This window comes from Macrobrachium rosenbergii, chromosome 2 (assembly GCF_040412425.1).
Source record: "Macrobrachium rosenbergii isolate ZJJX-2024 chromosome 2, ASM4041242v1, whole genome shotgun sequence".
NCBI lineage: Eukaryota > Metazoa > Arthropoda > Malacostraca > Decapoda > Palaemonidae > Macrobrachium > Macrobrachium rosenbergii.
In genome coordinates this window covers 62,124,271-62,136,804 of record NC_089742.1, presented here as the reverse complement: position 1 = coordinate 62,136,804, position 12,534 = coordinate 62,124,271, and the positions used below count along the sequence as shown (strand labels likewise).

General features: G+C 38.6%; 2 protein-coding genes across 2 annotated transcripts in view; one reads left to right on the top strand and one right to left on the bottom strand.

Annotated features, from left to right (window-relative positions):
* LOC136843161 (hemocytin-like) overlaps nucleotides 1–12,534 on the top strand; it is a 224,310-nt gene that overhangs the window by 34,251 nt on the left and 177,525 nt on the right.
* Nucleotides 1–12,534, bottom strand: part of LOC136847783 (uncharacterized) — a 38,973-nt gene that overhangs the window by 3,460 nt on the left and 22,979 nt on the right. Inside the window, exons 2-4 of the mRNA XM_067119700.1 lie at nucleotides 9,043–9,096; nucleotides 2,690–2,847; nucleotides 1,959–2,126 (exon numbers count right to left, since the gene is read on the bottom strand). Coding sequence (XP_066975801.1) covers nucleotides 1,959–2,126; nucleotides 2,690–2,847; nucleotides 9,043–9,096 — 380 coding nt within the window. The remainder of the gene's footprint in view (nucleotides 1–1,958; nucleotides 2,127–2,689; nucleotides 2,848–9,042; nucleotides 9,097–12,534) is intronic.

Below are 12,534 nucleotides of genomic sequence, written 5' to 3'. Positions count from 1 at the left end.
TCCGACGAGTCCAGAGGGAATGAACATGACCACTATCCAACTTCCGTCTGCGTTCAGACTGTTGAAGTGATGGCGGCCCAGTTGCGTCCGTTGGGAAGACACAACGACCCTTTTTGAGAGTGCGCTCTCTTCCTGTCGTCGTGTAAAAGATGTCTCTTTTGATGGTCTTCAGTCAATGACATCTTGAAGGTTTCGAGAGAACAGTGGAGCTTTTTCATCCTTCCCTTCAAATGGCGTCCTTCCTTCTGATTATAGAAGCTTTAAACTGCAAATCCTCAGTGCGTCTTTTTTTTATTTTTTTTTTTTTTACTTCAAAACCTGATTAGGGGAAGAAGGACTTGACTTGGGAATTTCGAAGTTGGGTTTTCGTTTGTTTTTCTTGGGTTGTTGGTTTTAGGTGTTCTCTCTCTCTCTCTCTCTCTCTCTCTCTCTCTCTCTCTCTCTCTTTTAAGAGATACGCGTTATATATATGTAATTACGTGTATCACTGCGTACGCACTACACAGACACACATATATACTGTATATATATATATATACTGTATATATATATATATATATATATATATATATATATATATATATTTACACATATATATATATGTATATATAAATATATTTGTGTGTATGTATACATATGTTTATTACACACGGTGATTAAAATTCTCTGGTAACTGCACAGACGCTTGTTACATGGAATGAAAGGTCATGGGTCTGTTAAGGATAAGACTCAGTCAATCAATCAATCAATCAATCAGTATATATATAATATATATATATATATTATATATTGTTTGATTGATTGACTGACTGATTGATTGATTGATTGCGCCTAATTCTTAACAGACCCATGACCTTTCATTCCATATAACAAGCGTCTGTGCAGTTACCAGAGAATTTTAATCCATTTAAATGTGTGTAATAAACATATGTATACCTACACACAAATATTTATATATATATATATATATATAATATATATATATATATATATATATATATATTATATATATATATGTGTGTGTCTTGTAGTACGTATGTATATATAGCATCTTATCTTTAACAGACCCACGACCTTTGGCTGCAGTTAACATGGAATTTTAATCGCCATTTCAAAAATGCAGAGGTAGAGAAGTCTTTGTCTCTGGGATTTCTTCTTTAAATATCATGCTGCAAAATCTGTTACATCAAGCGAAGAATTGATGTTTTCTGGATTGAAGTTAATGTTCACGGAGTGTCTGGTATTTAAGATGCAAAAGTAGTCTCATTTCAAGGAGCTGGCCGGTACACATGTCCTTGTCACTCTCCAGTGCTACGTTGTAGCTTTCACAATGAGTTCATAGGCTTGAAGGGGTTAAGCTCTATCTCTTTCTTCCGTGCGTTTTTGTCCGAGAGGGCAATGTGGAGTGGATGTTTTCTTGAACAAACTCTCCTCAGGATTTTTATTCCTTTAGCCGTAATTTATCGTTTCCGCTGCTGTTTACCAGAGTTGTTGGAAGGAAGGTGGATATCATTCAACCAAGCAGTCACTCATTCTAAGGAGCTTCATGTTATCGTTTGAAATACATAATATATGTATAATATATATATATATATATATATATATATATATATATATATATATATATATATATATATATATATATATATATATATATATGTATATATATTGTGTGTGTGCATACTTACGTATAGCATATACTAATATCCACTGCATATCTTTAATCAAAATAGTTATAATTACATTACACGTACCAAACACCCAACCCATAGGAACAAGCAAAAACACGGTCAGTCTCCGAGCATCGCCCAGCGGAGATGTACATACCCACTATCCACCTGAGTCACTTTCATCATGGCATGCTTAAGAAGAAGAAGAAGAAGAAGAAGGAGGAGGAGGAATGTCTAGGTCGACGCATTCCTCCATTCCTCGTCTCTCTCTCTCTCTCTCTCTCTCACCTTATTGGAGGGCGGGCGATAGACCGAAGAGGCGTTGTGGCCTGAGGATAGAGTGTGCGCTGGGAGGAGGTGAGTGAGGAGCCCGCTGAAGGAGAGCCTCCGCCTCCTCTTCGTGTGGACTTTCAAGGTATTTCCGTCCCCGCCGACGGTGAAGCGCCGTCCGCCGTTCTGAAAGTAACGAGTTCCGGAGGCATGAGTGAAGTGCGGTTGGGATGCTGTCGACATTTTTCTGGGAACTGATGCTGCGACAGGGTTCAAAGGCAGTTGTGACACTGTGACTAGTATGAAAGTCACGTTACAACGAGAACCAGTAATTCAATCAAATAGAAGGTAGAGCAAACAATGGTTATTAATAATTATCAGTTTATGTTACATTTTTTGCTTACTATTGCTTAAATCTTTGTCTGTTTTATTATCCTAATCCGGCTATTACTACTAATGGCCTTTTTCTCATTTTTCTTTTATACCTGAATTATTATTTATTTCTTCTACATAATTTTTTTTTACACCTGAAGTAATTGTAAAAAATGATGTAGAAGAAACAAATAATAATTCAAGTAAAAAAGAAAAAAAGAAAAAAAGGCCATTAGTAGTAATAGCCGGTAATTTAAGCAATAGTAAACAAAATATGTAAAGAAACCAATAATTCAGGTCAAAAAAAGGAAAGTATAAAAAGACCTTCAAATAATGACAAGAGACCATCACAAACGACAATAAAACGGAACACTTACGATGGAATGCGAGTTGTTCGTGGGCAAACAAGACGACAGGGAGGGCATGGCCGGGGTACGGGCATGCAGGAGGTCATGAACTAGATCCAGCTGGGTCAATTCATCCAACAAACGATTCACCATGGCGTCTCCCTCGTGCATTGGGTAGAGCATGTCACCTGCAAGGAGACTTCGAGTCATTAGTGGACCATTTATTTTATTTTTTTTTTCGTGAAGTCAGGAGTTCGGGGGAGGGTGGTAGTTAAGGGGGAAGAGAGAAGGGGGAGAAGAGTGGGGAGGGAGAAGCAGAATGGGAGGAGGGAGTCATAGGGGGTTGATTGGTGGGGGGTCATCTGAGGCTAAACAAAGTAATAAACTCTTCATTTATCCGTAATATTCTCCTTCATAAAATATGATGTATTAGCGTCATCGTAACCATCAGCATCGTCATCATCATCATCATTCATCATCGTAATCAGGGGAGGGTTATAGTTGGGGTAGGAGTGGGGAGGGGGGGTAAAGGGGGAGAAGAGTGGGGAGGGCGAAGCAGAACGTAAGGTGGGAGGCTGAGTAAAGTAATAAACTCTTCAGTTATCCATTACCTTCACAAAAAATGATGTATTTGCGTCATCGTAACATCAGCATCATCATTATCATCATCGTAGACTTCGTCAATGTCATCGTCATTATCAATGGATGATTGTGAGAGAGGAAGTCGTTCATCCGATGGTTCATTGAATCGCTTAAAGTGACCTTTCATGAATAAATTTAACGGAACTCTTGGTTCTTGTTCTTTTCAAGTCACATTTTAATGGTATTTGTCGAGCCGTATGTATTTTACGCATGGCGTACACATCACACGTTTACGAATATATACTATATATATAATAATATGTGTATATATATGTATGTATGTACGTATGTATGTATATATATATATATATATATATATATATATATATATATATATAATATATATATATATATATATATATATATATATATATATATATATATATATATATATATATATATATATATATCTCCTGTATATTCATATGCTATATTTTTATCATTGTGGGATGTGGCTTAAGAAAAGCAATCTAGCAGTCACTGCCCAACCTACATGTATGCACGCACACACACTGTATGTGTATGTATGTATGTATATATATATATATATATATATATATATATATATATATCATACATACATACAAATACATATTTATATAATATATATATATATATATATATATATATATATATATATATATATATATATATATATATATATATGTGTGTGTGTGTGTGTGTGTGTGTGTGCGTGTAATTTGTGTGTGTATGTCAACGAAGGAAACAACCAAGGTCACGGCGTTTTTAAAGCACTTGAGTACCGGAGCACGAACGTGACTAGAGCTCAACTTAAAGATGCATAAACCGGGCATGATTTATTATCTCCCTGAAACGAAGACTTAAAAATGAGCTTGTATGATAGCTGTAAGCATTAAAACATGATTTAACAAATAATTGACTTGTCTCTTTCTCCAGAGAAGCGAATCTGGGCGTTTCGTGACAGCCTTGTAATAATAATAACTAGAACATTTGGGGATTTCCACAGCAGTTGCGATGAGTATCCGGAAAACCAACCGCAGTTTCCACAGACTTGTCTGTTCTGAAAATAAAGTTATTCTATTGTACAAACACGAATCACCTGACGCAGGCGAATTGGAGCTTAATGCGAAATACACTTAAGAGCGGCGGGGTCGTCGACTGATTGACGTAGTGCCACCTTGGAACTCTCCTTAAGAGAATCCAGGTGATTCGGGTGATTAGTTTTGGGGCTTACTTGACCTGTGAGGTCAGGTAAGCTTACGTAGCTTTCGCATTTGTAAGATGCAGCCAAGTAAGATATGGTTGTGTAGAGAGAGAGAGAGAGAGAGAGAGGGAAAATACTCATTACATGTCCTATCTGTATCTTTCTCTGACTTTTTATTGAACTTTAAGAAACAATATTGGTGTCGATGACTCTATATGTTGAATAACATAATGGAGAAATAATGACAAACCCAAGTGAATGTTTATAATAATAATAATGATCAACGAGGTAAAGAAACAGAATTTCTTCTTACGAGAGAGAGAGAGAGAGAGAGAGAGAGAGAGAGAGAGAGAGAGAGAGAGAGAGAGAGAGAGAGAGAGAGAGTTGTACCAGCTAGACAAGTGGGGGATACACCAGAAGACCAGAGACAATACAGAAATGATAAATGAAATCTTGTAAGACTTTTCATGGCAAAAAATCAGACATTTGAAAGCACAATGAACCTGAAGTATCAAATATATTTGCAATTTTCATAAAGTCTGTAATTAAACTTATAAGCCCCACGCTTCTGTGTTGTTCATTTTTTAAAGATAGACTCACCTACTACACCTTTGTAGTGAAGTGACCACGACTTGGATGCCTACCAAATCAAAACATGGTCACAGAAAATGAGTTACCTATATTGTAAGTTATCTATAAATAGTTAACACATGATATATACACCTTCAGAAGAGGCATGTGCAAGAAAAGTCTCTTCCTACATTAGAGAAATACTTCATAAGGGATGAATAAGTCGATCGAATTCAGAAGGAAAGTCCGGGTGACATCTAAAGATAAGGCCCAACTTCACAGAAGCAGAATTAGAACCTTGCAGATAAGCCACTGGTTATAGTTCTGTGCCCCGAAATACGTCAGCGTGCAAGGGGCTGTATGTATTTCTAAATTACTAAAACATTATTCAAAAGACTGAATGGGTAACAGAGGAAGAGATGGGAACAGTTATCGACATACTGTACATTGAGTTGAGATTCCGAAGATGGGAGGAAAGGATACGATGATGATTACTTTTCTCTTAATATAATAAATAATAATAATAATAATAATTATTATTATTACTATTATTATTATTTTATTATTATTCAGATGATCCCTATACATATGGAACAAGCCCACAATCGCCAATGACTTGAAAGCCAAGCTTCCAAAGCATATGGTTTTCATTTGAAAGAAGTAGTATTTCATATTTATAATTATTCCTTTCTCTGGTAATATACAATAATATTCTTTGTTTTTTAAATATAGGTATTCAACCTAGGGCAATAATGCTTTAAGAGAACATCATTTCAACTGTTCATGTGGTTTCTCTCTATAAAAAATGAAACTTCAATTACATTTGACTGTAAAGGCGATGCTGAAATGGTCTAAAAACTTCAAAGTTTTCCCTGAAAGCGTTCCGGAATTCTATCGACTCCATCTCATGGAAGGACGATAGGCAGGCTATTCGCGCATGCGCCCAACTCTATAGTCCAGTAAAATACGAACTTCCAGGTCTCCAGAAACAAGATCGGAGATCCTCCAAATCGTCTTCGAAAAATCTGATTAAAAACAAGGTGAAGAGTTTACAAATGAATTTAGTGAGCAGTTATATACTCATGAAAATAGACTAGATGGAGTCGACGTTCCATCCTTAGGCGAATTATAAAGTGGCGATATTTTCGATAGTAAAACATTTGGGAGGCAAGTTCGAGATAAGCAGGAAAGAGAATCAAAAAGACAGGAGGACCATGGAAAAAGTAGCGCAAGAAAGGTTTTGGATCGCCGGACATACCACTTGAATCAAAAGATCGGTGAAATCTCACAGGAATCCAGAGGTCTTTTCCCTGTCTTGGAATCCTTTCGTCTTCAGTGTATGGAGGCGCGGGAGAAGTGCCATTCGTGCATGCGCCAAAAGCTGTAGCTCAGTGAAGTACCAACTTCTGTCTCCAGGAACAAAGTCCGAGATCCTTCAGATCGTATACAGAAACAGGATTGTATCTATTCGAAAAACTGAGTAAAAGAAGGTAAAAAGTTACCAAATAAAGACAGTGACCAATTGTATGCTTAAGAAAATAAGGACAACATCGCCGACGCGCTCTAGACAGGCAACAGTATGTACGAGTATATTAGGAAAAGAAAAAGGAATGGTTGAAGCGGTGTTGAAATGATCCAAAATCTTCGGTGTTTTCCCCGAAAGTGTTCCGGAATCCTTCGGTCTCAAGCTCCTGGAAGCACGAGAGAAGAAACAGACGGGCATGCACACAAAGCTATAGCTCAGTAAAACTCCAACTTCAAAGTCTCCGGGAGTTCTCTCTAAACCAGGACGAAACGGAAACAAGAAGAGAGGAAACGATATCAGAGGAATGCAACCACAAGGGCGAAGGCCCCAAGGCTCTTGAAGCCCTCCGAGATTTGATGTGTCATTTTCGAAAAGCAGGGTAAAGGAATATTGTTGTATTGTCACAGACAGGACGAGAGTTCTCTCCAAAGAGGACGAAATGGAAACAAGAAGAGAGGAAACATCGGAGGGACACAACCGCAAGGACGAAGGGAAGCCATCCCTTAAGGAAGGACCTCCTCAGAGGCTGCTTTCCTGAAGGGAGGCAGGTTTCTTGCCAGGCTGTCGAAGCGGGCCTCAGGAGGACCTGAACCACGGGGTGAGGAGGCCCAGGGCACCCTAGGGAAACCATCCCTTAAGGGCACCTTTGTCAGGGGAAGGACCGCCTCAGAGGCTGCTTCCCTGGTGGAGGCAGGTTTCCTGCCAGGCTGGGGAAGCGGGCCTGGGGAGGACTTGAACCACAAGGGTGAGGAGACCCAAGGCCCTAGGGAAACCGTCCCTTAAGGGCACCTTTGTTAGGGGAAGGACCTCCTCAGAGGCTGCTTCCCTGGAGCGAGGCAGGTTTCCTACCAGGCTGGGGAAGCGGGCCTTGGGAGGACCTGAACCACAAGGGTGAGGAGACCCAAGGCGCCCTAGGGAAACCATCCCTTAAGGGCACCTTTGTCAGGGGAAGGACCGCCTCAGAGGCTGCTTCCCTGGAGGGAGGCAGGTTTCCTACCAGGCTGGGGAAGCGGGCCTTGGGATGACCTGAACCACAAGGGGGTGAGGAGGACCCAAGGCGCCCAGGGAAACCATCCCTTAAGGGGCACCTTTGTCAGGGAAGGACCACCTCAGAGGCTGCTTCCCTGGAGGGAGGCAGGTTTCCTGCCAGGCTGGGGAAGCGGGCCTGGGGAGGACCTGAACTGCAAGGGTGAGGAGACCCAAGGCGCCCTAGGGAAACCATCCCTTAAGGGCACCTTTGTCAGGGGAAGGACCTCCTCAGAGGCTGCTTCCCCGGTGGAGGTTTCCTGCCAGGCTGGGGAAGCGGGCATGAGAGGACCTGAACCACAAGGGTGATGGGACCTAAGGTGCCCTAGGGAAACCATCCCTTAAGGGCACCTTTGTCAAGGGAAGGACCACCTTCGAGGCTGCTTCCCTGGAGGGAGGCAGGTTTCCTACCAGGCTGGGGAAGTGGGCCTGGAGAGGACCTTAACTACAAGGGTGAGGAGACTCAAGGACCCCTAGGGAAACCATCCCTTAAGGGCACCTTTGTCAAGGGAAGGACCTCCTCAGAGGCTGCTTCCCTGGGAGGCAGGTTTCCTGCCAGTCTGTCGAAGCTGACCTGGAGAGGACCTGAACCACAAAGGTGAGGGGACCTAAGGTGCCCTAGGGGAACCATCCCTTAAGTAGAATAATTGAATATATGAAGTAGCGATGTATGTAGGCGTTATAGTAGAAATGACTTTAATAAGAACAATAATAATAGAATAACACGATTACTTTTTCCCCTTTAGGTACTGAGACAAATCACTTGAAATGAGGGAAATGACACAAAGCGTAACATAGGCAAGGTATTGTCAGTGATATTTAGGCTCAGAGTCTTCATACATTCTCCACATGAATATGCACGCATTCAAGAGCGCACGAACACATATTTTATAGCTATATAATAGGATAGATATCTGAAAAACTATATATATATATTACACACACACACACACACATTATATATATATATATATATATATATATATATATATATATATATATATATATATATATATATATATATATATATATATATATATTACTCTCTCCTCCTACAACATTTGATCATGGAAACTCGTCACCTTCTTTTGGTTTCCCAGAGTGGTGCAATTAAACATTTTCTCTCTCCCCAATTTCCTTTTGCATCATGAGAACAGATATTAAATATCTACAATATAACTAAACTGGAACTCAAAACAAAGAAGCAAATAAGTGCGGGAATGAGAAAACCTCAAGATAATCGTTAAGTGAAAAGTGACAGCAGTAACCTAAGTATTATCACACGTGTACGAGCATGACCAATTCATTCCCATGAATGATCGAGGGATAAAATGTCAACAAGGACTCTGCGAGTACGCAAAAAACCCTCGGTGCCTCAACCCGTGAACATGATAAACATGATACATTCACCTTCAATTAGCCGATGGATCTTACCTGTACCCAAGTAGTGAGCCACGTAAGGGAACACCCGTCCGTCTCGTTTCCCGGCTGCGAAAGAGAAGAAGAAGAGACAAGAATTAGTTAATTTTCCCTTTGTTGACGGCGGCGATATCGTATGGCTGAAAATAACACGTTCTGCCGGTAGCCAACCTTGAAATCATTGCTATCGACAGAGATAGCTACTCATTCGTCGGCAGCCTTACTCACTCACTCACTCACGATTTCCAGTTATTTTGGATTTGCGTCGCCTTACACGCATGCGCAAGAAAACTCGTGTATGTATGCTTAATATGCCATCATTTGCATGCAGAATATATCAGCGTAATTATATGTAAGTATTCAGTTCTGTGTATTGTGAAAATATTAATATGACAAAAAAGAGAAGGAACGAGAGAGAGAGAGAGAGAGAGAGAGAGAGAGAGAGAGAGTCATGAAGTATGTGTAGGTGTTTTCACGTCCCACGGATGATTACTTTCTGGTACCGTATTTGGTGAGCGATCTTTGGTAAAACCACAGCTCACTTTCTAAACAATAGATTACCATATCAGTCCCATGAAGTGTTGGCACAAGTACAGTTAGGAGCATTTTATTCGTATCAGTAAAATACCATTGTTGGTGGTATTCTTTTTTAACTCAAGTAAATGTCGTGGAATGGGCGCTAGAAAGGTCTCTGGATATTTTCATTTTAATAATTGTAATAATTAATAATCATTATTTACAAATTGCAAAATTACCAACTTCAAGACTGTCATGCAAACATATTCCAGTAGCCTAGTAGCATGAACTGAACCAACTTGTCAGTAAAGTGAATGTGTGTCAGTTAAAGGAAAACTGATTACCTTGGCGTTTACCTTGTAAATCCATACACACACACAAACACACAAAAGTAATATATATATATATATATATATATATATATATATATATATATATATATATATATATATATATATATATATATATATATATATATATTATATATATACATACACTGTTTGAGGTCGTTCCTTGTAGTTATACAAAGCGGAGTAAGAACTAAATGTCTTCACATAAACATGGAACATCAAGTTAGTTGACCGGGAAGCCAAGACAATAAATCACAGCGTAAAGCAGCGTGAAGTATCGAGTTTGTTTATTTCAACACCGTGACCCATTTTTATCGCATCGCGGTCTTTCTGGATCTTTCTCTCCCCTCCGGGATCCATGAATCAATGGTCACTCAGGGAACGATGACCTACATGTGTTTATGTTGAAGAAGACGCACATGAGCCATTCTTGATGCGCATTTTCGTTCACACGCAAGAAGAGAAGGGGGTGTTTGTTTTTATAAACAGAAACGGAAAATATTTGGCAAATGTCAGCTGTGAACAAAAACATCCATTATGAATTTAACTGTCGCATTAATTGGAAATTGATCGGTCGATTTAATACTACATACTGGCATCTCTACACTAACTCGAGACACCATCATGTTCTTGTCTATATGATAACAAGATTTTGTGTTTAATAGAGATCATAAGATTGACTGATGGTTTATTCCCATAACCTTACATTACTACAAATATGGTCATCGCGCTATGTGCACAGTGGAGAATGAAAGAGCTACGAGTATTCTTTAAGGACGATGCTACACTGACTGTTGTCAGTAAGATTGCATAGACTTGAATGAATCTTAATATCTTTGTGAAGAGCTCACCATGAATACAAGGAAAAGGCTTTTAGTAAACATAAATGGAGATCAAAATGAGTGCGAGATAAGTTGTATATAAGAGTAATAATAGGATAGGAATAACTGACTTGTCATAGCTCAAGTAGCAAGAACTACTGATAATAAGCCTAGTGTAATCGGTGATAGTTAACTTATTAATAGTATTAAGGGGATGGGAAGTCATGGAACACAAGTCTAAAGAAAGCTTAAACAGGAAATTTGGTAAGCTGTAGAGTACGTCATTGCCACGTTTTTGAATATTGCATAAAATTTTTAATGCCGAGGCTAATATGTGATGTATTGCTGCCCTAGGTCGGATGAAAATAAAAAAAAAAATGAAGTCATTGCATCCTATTCTCGAAGAGTGGATTGACTGATTAATGGTTACTAAAGCTGCCGCCACAACTCCTGAGGGAAATGATATATGTACCTCTAGGAGGGTCAACTTACAAAGTGAACATGTATGGTTGAATACTGAGTGATAGAAAAAAATAGTATACTGTATGCCGAGAAAGTTTAGACTTGAGATCTTAAAAGGCTAGACGTTATATGAAAAAGGCTGAAAATGGAATGACTTTGGAGCGAGAAATTTAGCTGGTAATCGTGAAATGAGCTTTGAACATATGCGTTTATAAAAATATAAAACATACATATACCGTATACTCTCTCTCTCTCTCTCTCTCTCTCTCTCTCTCTCTCTCTCTCTCTCTCTCTCTATATATATATATATATATATATATATATATATATATATATATATATACATACATACATTGTATATGTATATATTATATGTGTGTGCGCGCGCGTGCATGCATGCATGCTTGTGTTCACGATGCAAGCATGTTACAAGGAAAAGAACGAACGGAGGCGGTAAGAGTCAGGCACTGCGTAGGTGATGTGCTTGAGAATGAGAGAAGAAAAGGTAATGTCAGAAAATGACCGCCTTCATGGGAATAAATTATCTTTTCTAGAAAACACCGGTTCCCGCCAATCACGAAACGAGGAAGAGTCGTTTGATGCTTTGTTTCTCGAGTAAATTGCGAGCTGTCTTCGTCGACGCCAGAAATAGACTTCGAATGTGCTGTTCTTTTTACCGATGTTTTTACTTTAATTTTTTTTTGTAACTATGCATGTTTGTTTATAATGTATGATTGTTTGGCAATATTGATTATAAGCCGAATTAGCAGAATATTTCTCTCTCTCTCTCTCTCTCTCTCTCTCTCTCTCTCTCTCTCTCTCTATATATATATATATATATATATATATATATATATATATATATATATATATATATATATATATATATATATATTATATTATATATATAAACACATATATATATATATATATATATTTGTGTAAATATACATATGTTTTATACAGTATATACACACACACACATATATATATATTTGTTTGTGTATGTATCCATGTGTGAACGGAATACGTATGTATAAAAAGCAGTTATCATAATTTCACCGCATGAGAACGTCGCCTCTCTCCACGGTGTACGGATGAGAAATCGGTGTCAACTTTCATTCATTTCGCCTGCGACGTATTTCACCTTGAGTCCGCAAATTGCCTTTTTCCTTCGAACGCCTCTCGTCATTGGATGAAAGCTCTTTGTCATACTGCTGATGCGCGTGAATGACTTTTATTTTTTCGTGAAGAGAAAACGTTATTCTTATGTACTCTTGATAAGTGCGCACTTCAAGATAAATTTTCTATTTTAAACTTCAATATTACGTGGTATATAAATTACAGGAAATATTTTA